This window comes from Miscanthus floridulus, chromosome 5 (assembly GCF_019320115.1).
Source record: "Miscanthus floridulus cultivar M001 chromosome 5, ASM1932011v1, whole genome shotgun sequence".
In the NCBI taxonomy this organism is placed as follows: Eukaryota; Viridiplantae; Streptophyta; class Magnoliopsida; order Poales; family Poaceae; genus Miscanthus; species Miscanthus floridulus.
This window is the reverse complement of record NC_089584.1, coordinates 117,071,948-117,087,631: the sequence shown is the minus strand read 5'-3', so window position 1 is coordinate 117,087,631 and position 15,684 is coordinate 117,071,948. Positions and strand designations below refer to the sequence as shown.

General features: G+C 38.9%; 1 protein-coding gene across 4 annotated transcripts; it reads left to right on the top strand.

The window, feature by feature from the left end:
• The first annotated feature begins 4,736 nt into the window (after nt 1-4,736).
• Nucleotides 4,737-15,650, top strand: LOC136450566 (uncharacterized). 4 transcript variants are annotated; one of them, XM_066451061.1, is made up of 10 exons: nt 4,737-4,938; nt 6,434-6,522; nt 6,618-6,701; nt 9,920-10,032; nt 10,105-10,170; nt 12,532-12,627; nt 13,004-13,574; nt 13,824-14,029; nt 14,918-15,081; nt 15,196-15,650. In XM_066451061.1, the coding sequence occupies exons 1-10, from the start codon at nt 4,799-4,801 to the stop codon at nt 15,335-15,337; spliced, it is 1,671 nt and encodes a 556-aa protein (XP_066307158.1). In that variant the 5' UTR covers nt 4,737-4,798; the 3' UTR covers nt 15,338-15,650. The 4 variants fall into 4 exon arrangements, with proteins under 4 accessions (XP_066307158.1, XP_066307157.1, XP_066307159.1 ...); XM_066451060.1 differs by having other exon boundaries at nt 12,526-12,627; nt 15,196-15,649; XM_066451063.1 differs by having other exon boundaries at nt 4,926-4,938; nt 6,602-6,701; nt 12,526-12,627; nt 15,196-15,649.
• Nucleotides 15,651-15,684: the final 34 nt, after the last annotated feature.

The window sequence follows — 15,684 nt, the reverse complement described above, 5'->3', positions numbered from 1 at the left end:
CGGGCGGTGATGGATCGTCGCGGCCGCCGCCCGCCGATGTGTCGGAATTGGACCTTACCAATATGGGCAATGGCGCTCGTATTTTTTTAAATTTTAATTCTTTTTTAGTTTTTACTTTAAAAATATTCCCACTTAGTTTTTAAAATTTTATTTTTAGCGCAACAAAATAACGCTGTTTGTGTTCGCGTGACGAGAGGTGTCACGTTAGACGTCGATTTCCACGTGAAATCTTGTCACGTCGTTCCTGTTAATGCAAAATTATAGTTTTGTCGCCCCAAGGAGGAGCGGTGTGATAAGGCTCAACCTTAAAAAAAAATATTGGATGAAGATAATTTTTATATAAAAATTATAGATGTTAATGAGATCTATAACTTTCTAGTTTGAGTTTTTTTTCATTTGGGATCGCTAAGGTGGTCCAAAAAATAATATAAACTTTCCGTAGCATAATAATCGCTTACGTGTACAAGCGTCTGTCATCTTTTAAAAAATAATTTTTGTCTTGTATGAAGTAAAATGAAGATACTTTTATATAAAAATTATAGCTTTAAATAAGATATACAACTTTATGGTTTTGAATTTTTACATTTAAGATCGTTAAGATAAATTGCATCGATGAGATCTACAAATTTTTAGTTTGCGATTTTCATTTGACATAGTTAAGATGCTTAAAAATTCATATAAATTTAAAAGCCATATAATCCTGTACAAGGATATGCCTTTTAAAAAATTATATCTTTCTTATATAATGTCAGATAGATACTTTTCAAATATAAGACGTAGATCTTATCGGGAGCTACATATTTTATATAAAAAGTATATTTATCCAACATCATATTAGAAAATATATTTTTCTAAAACGACACGATTAATATATTCCTTAAAATTTATAAAAAACTATTGAGTACCTTAATGATTTCAAATGAAAAACCTCAAAACTAAAAGTTAAGCTACAATTTTTATTAAAAAAAATCTTCATTGGACATCAAAGAAGAATCATATATGTTTTGAGGGGGCAAGCCCGTTATGCGATTAATATATTAATAAAACTTTATTATCTTAGCAATCTCAAATATAACAACTCAAAACTAAAAAATTATAAATCTCACTGGGAGCTATAACTTTTATATATAAAGTATCTTTATTTGATACCATATAAGAAAGATATTATTTTTCTAAAGCAACAAGAGCTGGTACACGACTGAAAGTTTATATTATTTTTTGGAGCATCTTAATGATGTCAAATAAAAAAAACTCAAAACTATAAAGTTGTATATCTCATTGAGAGCTATAACTTTCAAACATAAAGTGTTTTCATTTGACATCATAAAAGAAAGATATTATTTTTCTAAACCAACAAGCGCATGTACACAATTATTATGTTACTGAAGCATCTTAGCGACCTCAAAAAAAAAAAAAACTAGAAAATTATATATCTCATCTCTACGATTTTTTATATAAAAATAATCTTTATCTGACATCATATGAAAAATATAAGATTTTTTCTAATATTGAGCCTCGTCACACCACTCTCTGCGCATGATAAAACAGTACAGCCACGCTAATCGGAGTGCCATGAGAATTTTTTTAACTTTTTCTTAAAACAAATTCTAAATCTAACGTTGTCGCTTTTTTATTTTTAAATCTAACCCGTTTGGCCGCGCCTAAGTCCATGGCACGATCAAAATACGCTGCCGCACCACATGCATCGGCGCGGCACGATCTGCCACGTCAGACAATGATTTTCACGTGTAAATCATTGCCGCGCCACTCTCGTCGGCAGCACCATAGCGCCACGTTAACCAGACTGGCGCGACAAGGCACATCCTTAGAAAAATTATATCTTTTTCATACGACCTCGGATGAAAATGATCTTTATATGAAAATTATAGCACTCGATGAGATCTATAACTTTCTAGTTTTGAGTTTTTTCATTTAAGATAGTTAAATGCTCAAAAAAATTAAACAATATTTCAGCAGTATATTTATCACGTACAAGTGCTTGTCGGCTTCGAAAAATCATATCTTTATTATATGGAGTCAAATGGAGATCTTTCTATATGAAAATTGTAGCTATCGATGAGATCTACAACTTTTTAGTTTTGAGTTTTTTTCATTTGAGGTCGTTAAGATGCTAAAAAAATTAAACAAAATTTTAGCAGTATATTTATCTCGTACAAGTCGCCTTGGAAAAATCATATCTGTGTTATATGGAGTCAAATGAAGATACTTTCTATATGAAAATTGTAGCTCTAGATGTGATCTACAAATTTATAGTTTTGAGTTTTTGCATTCGAGACCACTAAGATGTTCAGTAAAAATAATATAAAATTTCAGCATCGTATTAATCGCGTACCCGCTCTTGCCGTGTTGGAAAAATCTTATCTTTTTTTGTACGGTATCAAATGAAGATACTTTTTACATAAATGTTATAGCAATTGATGAGATCTATAAGTTTAAAGTTTTAAGTTCTTTCATTTGAGGTCGTTATCTTAGGTGTGCGACGTCACTGATTACTAATTGAGAGTCGACCCAGAGTTCAGGTGCTAAAAAAAAAACAGAGAGTTTAATCATATTTTGATTGCTAAAGGTGAATTGGACCAACAATAAAGTTTTTAACCTCGGGACTTGCACCTCAATAAAATCTTTGACGGATGGAAGTCTTGGAGGTCCATCCAGCTTCAAGGGCTCTATGGGTGTATTTTCCTTTTATTTGTAAGAACTTTTTCTTTGGGTGAGGCTGCAAAGACTTATTTTTTTTCTTTCTTCCAGTAAGGTTTCTTCTTGTATTTCTCCTGAGGGTTCTATCCTAGAGAGAAAGATAAGAAGCTGGGAGTCCACGGTTCAAAGGGCTTCACAATAGAATTTAAAACCGTCTGGCCAATTCCACCAAAAAAAAAAACAAAACGAATAGCAGGTGGAAGTGGCATCAGATACCAATGAAACCTTTTATAAATTCTATTAAATAACTTATTCAAATTATTACTAAATTTTCTTTTGAATGAAAGTAGCATCAGATGCCAATAAAACCTTTTATAAATTTTATTAAAGAATAACTTATTCAAATTATTATTGATTTTTCTTATGACATGATATGTCATAGTTTAATTTCTAACTTTTTTCATCATCTTTGGATTAAAATTTTATGCAAAGCGACGATGAAAGTGTAAGTGAGATAATAATAGTACGTGGTTCACTAAGCTATCTACAATAGCCATTGCACGTGGTTGGTGCACAGTTCTTTTCTATGAGCACCATAATACCATCATCTAACAAACCAATCATCTTCATCCATTCTAGACCCCCGAGTCGACTCTCGATTGGTAATCACTCACATCGCGCGCAAAAGATAATGACCTCCAATGAAAGAAAACTCTAAACTGTAAAGTTGTAGAGTGCTACAACTTTTATATAAAAAATATCTTCATTTAGCACCGTAGAAAAAAGATAAGATTTTTTCAAGACGACAAGAGCTTGTACGCGATTAATATGATGCTGAAACTTTATATTATTTTTTCTGAACATCTTAGTAATCTCGAATGCAAAAACTCAAAACTGTAGATTCGTAGATCCCATCTAGAGCTACAACTTTCATATACAAAGTATCTCCATTTTACTCCATATAACAAAGATATGATTTTTTTAAGGCGACAAGCGCTTGTACGCGATTAATATACTGCTGAAATTTTGTTTAATTTTTTAAGCATCTTAACAATCTTAAATGGAAAAACTTAAAACAATAAAGTTGTAGATCTCATCGAGAGCTACAATTTTCATATAGAAAATATCTCCATTTGACTCCATATAACAAAAATATGATTTTTTCAAGGCGACAAGTGCTCGTATGCGATTAATATACTGCTGAAACATTGTTTAATTTTTTAAGCATCTTAACGACCTCAAATGGAAAAACTCAAAGATAGAAAGTTGTAGATCTTGTCGAGAGCTACAATTTTCATATAAAGATCATCTTCATCCGAAGTCATATAAAAAAGATAAAATGTTTCTAAGGTTGTGCCTTGCCGCGTCAGTCTGGTTGGCGCGTGGTGCGGCAAGGATTTACACGTGAAAATCGTTGTCCGACGTGGCAGATCGTGCCGCGCCGATGCATGTGGCGCGACAGCTTGTTTTGGCCACGCCATGGACTTAGATGCGGCAAAACGGATTAGATTTGAAAATAAAAAAGCAACCGTGTTCGATTTGAAATTTGTTTTAAGAAAAGGTTAAAAATAAAAAAAATTCTGGCATGACAAGGCCTTCCATTAGAAAGATCTAGTTGGTGGTTTTCTTTGGTCTTTTAAGTATGGATCGAGCTCATATAGTGGCTGCTTCGGAAGATGTAGGTGGCGCATGCGTGTTCTCGTCGACGTGGACCTAAGTGGACCTAATGTGTCCGTTGTGGGTGCGGATCAAGATTCGTGTCTAAACCGGTCCAATATTTAAACATGTTTAGTTGACAATAAGCTTAGTCGTTAACTATTTATTATTTTTAAGGCGTCTTTGAATTGTGGGATTTTTTCTAGTCTCCTAAGTTTGTTATGCGAAAATAAATTAATTCCTATAAAATTCCTAATTAATTTCTGTGAAATTCCAAAGGACCCTTAAATTGCAATGTCGCTATCTAATATGGGTTTTAAATAATACCGTTGCCAGAGATTGTTGAAAATTACTCGTTTTGTTTTGCCGATAAACAAATAAACATTTTCGTTGCGAAAAAAAAAATCACCCACGCATGGAGGAAGTGTTTGAACTCCGCCGCCACCTCCACAACCTGCGACTCGAGCGCCGCGGCCGCGGGGAAATGGCGGAGCGGGACCGGATCCTGGAGAGGGAGCGGAGGCAGATGGAGCAGATCCTAGAGCTGGATATGGAGGAGCTCCAGGTAGAGGAGGTCGACGACGACGGTTCATCCTCCTCCTCCGACGTCGACACCTTCCTCAGGTCCGAGCGCCCCCCTTGCCCCTTTCTTACAGTTCCTTGCGGGGGATAGAGTGGTGTGACTGACGATGTTAGTTATTGTGAAAATACATTACACACTGAATTCGGAGGCGGTGGAGATTAGGATTGGGGAATTTTTGCAAACTTAAGCCTTCTTTTTTTTTTTACGAGAGTTTTACCTCAGCTTTTAAGAAAGCATAGTCGGATACAATACTGGGGAAGCCAGTTCCTCAGGAAAGCAAAATAACACACGACAGCCTAGTACATGATCTAGATTTCACAGATATCAGTAGACATCAACACACTAGGCCTGAAATTCTTCATCCAGCGCAGGATTTCGTCCTCCACTTGCAGAATGCGTTGGCGACCCTCCTCCTTGAGGAGTACACTCCACTTCTGCAGGAATGATAATGCAACATAGATGATGTCAGACGGGGCCTTTGGAAACTTGTTTTCAATAGCCATCTTGTTCCTATTATTCCAAATAGCCCAAGCAAAACCTGCAAAGATGAAAAGGGTTAATCTGATGGTTAGGAGCACCTTGCCCTGTAACCATGTTTCAGATAAGTTCTTCACAGACGTTGGCCAATTTTGCCATTTAAAGATCTCTCTTAGGAAGCCCCAAATCATTCTAGCTATAATGCAATCAAAAAAAGATATGATTCACAGATTCCATAATCCCACACAGGCAGCATTTCTCACAACCTTTCCAACCTCTCTTGCTAAGGCTTAGAGCACATTGCAGTTTAAAACCTGCCAGAGAAAAAACTTGATCTTCAAGGGAATTCTACATTTCCACAGATGACCAGCTATTCTGCTAGTAACCCCACCATTTGATATGAATCTGTAGAGGGATTTTGTAGAGAAGTGGCCTTTTTTCTCAAACCCCAACTAACCATGTCAGAGCCCTCCTCATCTAAAGATATTCTGCTAAGCTCTCGCTTGAGCTCAATCCATCTCTCAAATTCCCTTAAAGATTAGGATTGGGGAATTTTTGCAAACTTAAGCTCATAGAAAACAGCAAAATCTGGAGCTTAAACTAAAATTTGTTTTAAGCGCAGAGCTTACAGCGGAGATGGTTAGTGGTTACTTCGCACTCATAGCCAACATTTAGTTCGCAACACAATTTTGCTGATGTACTCAAACTTATGGTTGGTGGAGTCTTGTCTTTTGATCTATTGGAAGACGGGGGCATGACCCTAAAACTCTAAAAAAGGTTGGTGGAGGAGTGATGAGGTAGTATACATGGTGCCCACAAGTTCGGTTATATTCAAAGTTTTGCTACTAATGATTAATACGATAGATAACATCTTAAGGCCCTTGGTTCAATGGGATGAGTGAACATAATATATGGTCTGCTAAACATTTCCCCAATACCTGTACCTGCATTCATTTAAATGGTATAGATAGAAGTGAATTTGTATGAGCTTGTTGCTACTCAATGTTTGTGTGGATTCTTGTTTTATTCTTTTTTCTTCTTCACATTCTTTAATCGCAGAAATGCTCATGGAGATGGAGGGATTAACACTTCTGAGGAGCTTATGGTCGATACATCTACTGTTTCCTTGCAAGATCACACCTACCTTGGTAAATATTCATGCTAATCTTATTTGTGTATTCCTAGATAGATTCGGATTTTATATCCGTAGATTCAATGCATGAACAGTCTGGTTATTTGCTAGAGGCAAAGATTGATGGTGCACGAGGCAAATTTGCTTTCCTGGATGGAGACAGAGTCCTGAATCTGCCGACGTTTTACCTTCAAGGTAGCATTCCTGCTTCCTGTGGACCATGCAGTGTATGACAAAGCTTACAACAACAACAACAAAGCCTTTAAGTCCCAAACAAGTTGGGGTAGGCTAGAGTTGAAACCCATCAGAAGCAATCAAGGTTCAGGCACGTGAATAGCTGTCTTCCAAGCACTCCTATCTAAGGCTAAGTCTTTGGGTATATTCCATCCTTTCAAGTCTCCTTTTATTGCCTCTACCCAAGTCAACTTCGGTCTTTCTCTGCCTCTCTTCACGTTACTATCCTGACTTAGGATTCCGCTACGCACCGGTGCATCTGGAGGTCTCCGTTGCACATGTCCAAACCATCTCAACCGGTGTTGGACAAGCTTTTCTTCAATTGGCGCTACCCCTAATCTCTCACGTATATCATCGTTCCGAACTCGATCCCTTCTTGTATGACCGCAAATCCAACGCAACATACGCATTTCCGCGACACTTAGCTGTTGAACATGTCGTCTTTTCGTAGGCCAACATTCTGCACCATACAACATAGCAGGTCTAAACGCCGTCCTATAAAACTTGCCTTTTAGCTTTTGTGGTACCCTTTTGTCACATAGGACACCAGACGCTTGCCACCACTTCATCCACCCTGCTTTGATTCTATGGCTAACATCTTCATCAATATCCCCGTCCCTCTGTAGCATTGATCCTAAATATCGAAAGGTATCCTTCCTAGGCACTACTTGACCTTCCAAACTAACATCTTCCTTCTCCCGAGTAGTAGTGCCGAAGTCACATCTCATATACTCAGTTTTAGTTCTACTGAGTCTAAAACCTTTGGACTCCAAAGTCTTCCGCCATAACTCCAGTTTCTGGTTCACTCCTGTCCGGCTTTCATCAACTAGCACTACATCGTCCGCGAAAAGCATACACCAAGGGATGTCCCCTTGTATGTCCCTTGTGACCTCATCCATCACTAAAGCAAACAAATAAGGGCTCAAAGCTGACCATTGATGTAGTCCTATCCTAATCGGGAAGTCATCCGTGTCTCCATCACTTGTTCGAACTCTAGTCACAACATTGTTGTACATGTCCTTAATGAGCCCGACGTACTTCGTTGGGACTTTATGTTTGTCCAAAGCCCACCACATAACATTCCTTGGTATTTTATCATAAGCCTTCTCCAAGTCAATAAAAACCATGTGTAGGTCCTTCTTCTTCTCCCTATACCGCTCCATAACTTGTCTTACTAAGAAAATGGCTTCCATGGTTGACCTTCCGGGCATGAAACCAAATTGGTTCATAGAGACCCGCGTTATTGCTCTCAAGTCTCAAGCGATGCTCGATAACTCTCTCCCATAGCTTCATAGTATGGCTCATCAACTTAATTCCCCGGTAATTCGTACAACTTTGAATATCCCCTTTATTCTTGTAGATCGGTACCAATATACTTCTCCTCCACTCATCAGGCATCTTGTTCGATCGAAAAATATGGTTGAACAGCTTGGTTAGCCATACTATAGCTATGTCCCCGAGGCATCTCCACACCTCGATTGGGATACCATCCGGTCCCATCGCCTTACCTCCTTTCATCCTTTTCAACGCCTCTCTGACCTCAGATTCTTGGATTCTCCGCACAAAGCGCCTATTGGTGTCATCAAAAGAGTCATCCAACTGAAAGGTTGTGTCTATATTCTCACCATTGAACAATTTGTCAAAATACTCTTGCCATCGATGTCGGATCTCATCCTCCTTCACCAAGAGATGCTCCCTTTCATCCTATGCACTTAACTTGGTTGAAGTCCCGTGTCTTTCTCTCACGAACCCTAGCCATCCTATAAATGTCCTTCTCTCCTTCCTTCGTACTCAAATGTTGGTAAAGATCCTCGTACGCTCTACCCATTGCCACACTTACAGCTCGCTTTGCAGTCTTCTTTGCCACCTTGTACTTCTCTATGTTGTCCACACTCCTGTCATGGTACAAGCGTCTATAGCATTCTTTCTTCTCCTTAATAGCCCTTTGGACTTCCTCGTTCCACCACCAAGTATCTTTAGCCTCGCGTCCCCTTCCTTTGGTTACTCCACACCTCTGAGGCTACCTTCTGAATGTTGGTTGCCATCTTGTCCCACATGTTGTTTATATCGTCTTCTTTCTTCCAAGAGCCCTCTTTGATAACCCTTTCCCTAAATACCTCTGACGTCTCCCCTTTCAGTTTCTACCACTTTGTTCTTTCAATCTTAGCTTGTTTATCCCTACGGGCGCGCACCTGAAAACGAAAATTTGCCACCAAAAGCTTATGTTGAGAAACAACACACTCTCCTGGTATCACCTTGCAATCCAAGCATGCTCGTTTGTCCTTTCTTCTTGCGAGGACAAAGTCAATCTGGCTACAGTGTTGTCCGCTACTGAAGGTCACTAGATGAGATTCTCTCTTTCTAAAGAAAGTGTTGGCTATCATCAGGTCAAAAGCTACCGCGAAGTCCAGAACTTCCTCCCCCTCCTAATTCCTACTACCATACCCAAAACCTCCATGAACTGCCTCGAAACCTGCGCTTGTAGTACCTACATGCCCATTAAGATCTCCTCCTATAAAAAGCTTCTCACTACTAGGTATAGCTCTAACCAGGCCATCTAAGTCTTCCCAGAACTGTCTCTTAGCACTCTCGTCGAGGCCTACTTGGGGGGCATACGCACTAATTACGTTCAAGACCATATCACCAACGACAAGCTTGACTAAGATAATCCTATCTCCTTGCCTTCTCACTCCCACCACACCATTCTTGAGGCTCTTATCAATCAAAACTCCTACTCCATTTCTATTCGCGACTGTCCCTGTGTACCACAGCTTGAAACCTGTATTGTCCACCTCCTTCGCCTTCTGACTCTTCCATTTAGTCTCTTGAACGCATAATATATTTACACGCCTCCTAGTCGCGGTATCAACTAATTCTCTTAACTTACCTGTAAGTGACCCTACATTCCAACTTACCTGTATGACAAAGCTTACCTCAAATTAATTTGAATATGAGGACAATACATTTTGAAGTCGACCATCCTGTTGTCCTTCCCGAAATCTGAACAGACCTAATATTGATTGTGTAACTAGTGGTAATAATCTCATCTTACAAAGTATATATAGAAATGCCCATCTGTGTTGGCCTTTTTCACCGGAGTGAGGACTATTCTATGTTGATGGCGTACATTTTCAACATAGTGGAATTATATTAAATGTTCTGTCATGGAACTTCTGCAGGAGTTGTTTTGTTTCCTGAAGCTTCCCTACATCTTCGAGTGTTTCAGCCTAGATTAGTGGAAGCTATTGACAAGGCTATTAATCATGTTGATGCTCCATGCATGATAGGCGTGGTGAGTGCCATTTCTCATTGTCATGATGCATTGTTACATTGTCTATTTTAATTGGCTATGGTCCAATGTCAGGTTTATGTTTATCGACACACAAATGATGGACATTATACTATTGCTTCTGTCGGGACAATGGCAGAGGTGTGGTTTCTAAGCTATTAGTTACTAGTTATGTCATGTGTACTTGTGGTCTTCCTCCTCGTTGAGTTGTTTCTACTAGTGATTGAGTATCTGCTCATATGATAGAATGATAAAATTATTTCTATATTAATGCACATGATCTTTCTATCTAGGAACCAAAAAGAACAAATATCTTTGATGTCTTCTATAATAAGTTAGTAACAACTAAAGCCTAGATGAGGGGCGACAAAACATAGGGCTAGGGTGCTGCACTACAGTAAAATGAAATTTAGGTCACAGTTGGCTTGTTTTGACCATATCCTCCTGGTGCACCACTGCCATTTTGGTTCCAGCTTCACCACTGGACCAGACTTGGAATCTGTAAACAAATTTAATGCCATCTAAAAGACATATCAAGCCATTTAGAAGAAATATCTTTCGATCGAACAAGATGCCTGAGGAGTGGAGAAGAAGCATATTGGTACCAATCTACAAGAACAAGGGAGATATCCAAAGTTGTACTAATTATCGGGGAATTAAGTTGATGAGCCACACTATGAAGTTATGGGAGAGAGTCATCGAGCAGCGCCTGCGAGGAACGACGCAGATATCGACAAACCAATTTGGAGCGGTTTGGAGAGCAGAAGAAGGACCTTCACTTGGTTTTCATTGACTTGGAGAAGGCTTATGACAAGATACCAAGAAATGTTACGTGATGGTCTTTGGACAAACATAAAGTCCCATCAAAGTACGTGACCCTCATCAAGGACATGTACAACAATGTTGTGACTAGTGTTCGAACAAAAAATGGTAACACAAATTACTTCCCGATTAAAATTGGACTTCATCAAGGGTCAGCCTTAAGCCCGTATCTCTTTGCCTTGGTAATGGATGAGGTTACCAGGAACATATAAGAGGATATCCCTTGGTGTATGTTGTTCGCTGATGATGTAGTGTTAGTGGACGAAAGCCAGGCGGAAATAAATAGGAAACTAGAGTTATGGCGGCAGACCCTTGAGTTTAAAGGTTTTAGATTGAGCAGAACTAAAACCGAATACATGAGATGCGACTTTGGCGGAGTTGTACAGGAGTAGGGAGATGTGAGTTTGGAAGGTCAAGTAGTGCCTAAGAAGGATACCTTTCGGTATCTGGGATCGATGCTACAGAGGGATGGAGATATTGATGCGGACGTTAGTCATAGAATCAAAGCAGGGTGGATCAAGTGGCGATAAGCTTCTGGCATTCTCTGTGACAAGAGGGTACCACAAAAGCTAAAAGGCAAGTTTTATAGAACGGCGATTAGACCGGCTATGTTGTATGGAGCAGAATGTTGGCCTACAAAGATTCGACATGTTCAACAACTGAGTGTTGCAGAAATGCGTATGTTGCGATGGATTTGCGGTCACACAAGAATGGACCGAGTTCGGAACGATGATATACGTGGTCGCCTAGAGGTAGTACCAATTGAAGAAAAGCTTGTCCAACATCGGTTGAGGTGGTTTGGCCATGTTCAAAGGAGACCTCCAGAGGCACCAGTGCATTGTGGAGTCTCAAGCCAAGCTAATAATATGAGGAGAGGTAGAGGAAGACCGAAATTGACTTTGGGGGAGGCAATAAAAAGAGTTTTGAAAGCTTGGGATATACCTAGAGATCTATGTTTGAATAGAGTACTTGGAAAACAGCTATTGAAGTGCCTGAACCGTAACTTGGGGCTCTTGGTGTGTTTTAACTCTAGCCTACCCCAACTTGCTTGGGACTGAAAGGCTATGTTGTTGTTGTTGTTGTAATGAATTCACACAGGACCTAGACATTTACTTACTGGAAAACATCCTTATGGTATCCACAGCTAAAGTTGATTATTGTGTTTCTCTTTTCTTCTTTTGAGAAGCTATGGTTGATTATAGTCTCCTTATTCTCGAAGATAGACCCTGCAACCAAATTTCTGGATTTGTACATTGATCAGTTGATGAGTCTACCCCGACTTGCTTGGGACTATTTGTTGTTTTGCTTCGATCAGTTGATGATACAAAACATCTTGGAAGTTGGAATTCAAGTGCGCACTACAAGTGCCATTTTCATGCCACTAACATGTCTCTGAGTCTGACTTCTTTTGGTTAACACCCTTTTACACATTTTGCAATTTTAACATCAACTAGACTAGTATAAGTTGTGAGTTTAATGCAATACCCAGGGGCTGTCTTACCCCCTGCAGGTCGAGTTTTTTTTTTGTATAATAAGTTGTGAGCTATATATTGGTGCAAGTTTTATTTATTTGTTATTTCATTCAAACTATCTATATTCACCTGTAGCCCTTCCTTCTCATTAGTCAGACTGTCAAGAGTTAAATTAACTTGTGTGTTTATGTTGCCTTCATAGATACAGAAAATTCAACAGTTGGATGATGGTTCATCATGTATTTTCTCTCATGGTCAGCAGCGGTTTCGTCTTATGCGCCATTGGTTGGATGTCGACGGAGTAGTAAGTCTTAATAATTAAGGGCCTGTTTGGATCCACTGTGATTATAATAATCAGCTAAGATATTGTAATTGTGATCCAAACAAGCTAGATTATAAGGTGGATTATTATAATCAAAACACCAGGTTACAATAATCCTATAATCCACCTTGGACCTGCTTTTTGGTGATGATGAGTATTTGTCATTTGAACCAAGAATAATCCACCACAATAATCCAGGGATCCAAGCACTCTGATTATTAATCCAGATTATATTAATCCTATGTATAACCTAGATTATAATGATCCAGCTGTGATCCAAACAGGGCCTAAGTAAAAACTATGTAATTCTCTGAACTAAAAGGAAGAGAGCATATTCTCATGGCATTTTTCTTGACAGCCATGGGGTGAAGTCCAAATTATTGAAGAAGATACACCTCAAAGAACTCCAAGAGATGCTTTTGGACAGTTAGCTGCAACTAACAGTTTCAGGCAATGTGCTTCATCGATAGTGCCCAGTTTGCATGCGTCATGTTCTACACAACTTGATCATGTGGATTCTGATATGGATAGGGATTCTCTATCACCCACTAGCACTTCAAGTGACTACTCAGTAACAGATAAAAGAATATACCTTTTAGGTTCCCGGTCCAGTGGCTTGGTAAGGTGTGGTATTGTGGATGAATCCTCAAATGAAGGCCAAAATTCTATACCTGAACAGTCTTGCCAGAGCCATGAGTCTGTAAAAGAAATTGATGGGTATGGTCAGCCAGATAAGAATACAAACACAGGAGATGATGATAATCTTTGTTTCATATCCTCCAAATCCTTTCAGAGAGCAAGAAAGAAAGATACTAAACAGCAGAAACGCTACTTTGCAACAAAAAATGCATCACAGGCCCCATTGTCATTTTGGCCTCGCTGGGCTTATGAGATGTATGATTCGTATTCACTTTCTAGGAGAGCTGCAGGTACCAAGTTATTTCTCCACTCCTTTTTTATTTCTCTTGAATTGTAGCAAACTGAATTTATGTTACTCTTCATTCATTGATTGTTAACTGCATAATATTTGTTCCTGTAATTTTTTTCTCGGACATGCTGGAAAAGTTGCTTATATCTTTGTAGTATAGAGAGATAAGTCCTGTTATGTCAAGTATAAATCTGTTCAGTTGTGATTTAAGTGTTGTTGTATGTATGACCTTGAATTTTCTTCATGGCAGATTTGTGGAGACAAGTAATTTTAAACCCAAGCATGGATGATCATGTGAGGAAACCAAATTATTTGTCATTTTGCATTGGAAGCAAACTTCCTATCTCAGAGTCTCTAAGGCAAGAATTGCTTGAGATTGATGGAATCTCATATCGACTACAGCGGGAGATTCAGCTACTCAAAGCCTTCAATTTCATACGATGTAGAAATTGCCTGGTATTGTTTACTTTCTTTTAAACAGTAACAGTTACTTTCTCAAAGTTTCTGATCATGCTTCATTTCTTCAATTCTGTTCACATGGCCAAGACTTGTGACCTTATCTCTGTCCAGTCTGCAGTTGGAACCAGTGGTGGTAATGCATCATGCATTCATGCATAGTGGTGACATGAAAATGAAACTGGATCCAGGATTTCAAATTTTGTTGTCATTTAGGTTCTGCAGGATTTCAACCTTTTTTTTGCATAAGTGCAGTGTTTCGAATACCTAATAAAAAGAAAAAAAACGAAGCTGACTCATTATTTCCACACTTCTCCTATATTTCTGGTGCCTGAATTTTAGGATAATTTCAGGCAACACTCTTGTACAACCAACTAGTACAAGTGAATTGTTACTTTTGTGATTTGTAAATATCTTTGTATCATAACATATCAAATTTTTGTCCTTGTCTAACTATAAAAACAATTGTAAATTGTTAATTGTCTGTGCCAGTTTAGATCAGATTTTATCGAGTTTGTGGTTTTGTCTAACATGTTTTTTATTCTCGGAATAAAAATTGCAGATTATGCCTACATAATTGCAACAAACTAAAGCTGCAATTTTAGTATAAAATATATGCAATAACCGTCGCATGAAAGAAAACTAAAATTTAGGTTTCTGTATTTTAGCAAGTCTCTTATTTCCATAGAGATGGTTAAAGCTCACTGGTCGAGTCGACCTTTGGGGAGTTGATTTTTGAGAATCAGCACATAAACTCTTGCTTGGTTGTCGTCCCATCTGATTCTTGGATCTGGGGTAGTCCTGGGGATATCAGCTATAAAACTGATCAAATAGTTTATGCATAGTTTTGACTAATACAAGAGGTGACAGGTTCTTTTCTTGTTGTAGACCCGTATTGCAAGACGAAGTGACATGGTGGTGACGTCCAGTGACAGCCCAATGTCTTCTCACAGCAAGCCCCACAGTTCTGTGAAAGAGATTATCACAGTATACAGTGCCACTGGCCTTGCACTGCGCGGCGACCCTTCCAAAACTCACAGCTGGTTTCCAGGGTATGATAATTTTACCAGTTTTTTTTTTTTTTTCGTTTCTCCACTTGAACCTGGAAATCACATAACTACCATGGTTGCCTGATACACTGGCTAAGTTCTTTTTTCTGGTTGCAGATACACATGGACGATCGCGTTGTGCAGTGCCTGCCAGTCCAATATAGGCTGGCTGTTCAGAGCCGATAACAAGAACCTGCATCCGAGATCCTTCTGGGCGATACGGACTTCCCAAATTTCAGATGATACACAATCAAGATAGAACTGATCAGATCATCCAAGCCTGGGTGACCATTTGTTGCAGTTGCAGCAATCCACTAACTTGTGCCTTCCATTATTCTGTGCGAGACCCAATTTGCCTGCTTTTACTTCCTGAAAGCGAGCGAAGGGTTTTCGGCAAAATCTGGTTTGGGAAGGGCTTTCCAAAAACTTGTTCCAACTTGTGAAGTGACCTGCGGCCTCATATAGAGAGCGATTTCAGATCCATGTGTGCGTCCGAACTCTAAATTTGCGTGGCATAATCGACTCGTGCTGAACATATTTTGACGAATGCGGTTTGATGTGACAATCCTGACGTCCGGATGATGGCGTTCAGTTTTAAAAGTTTGA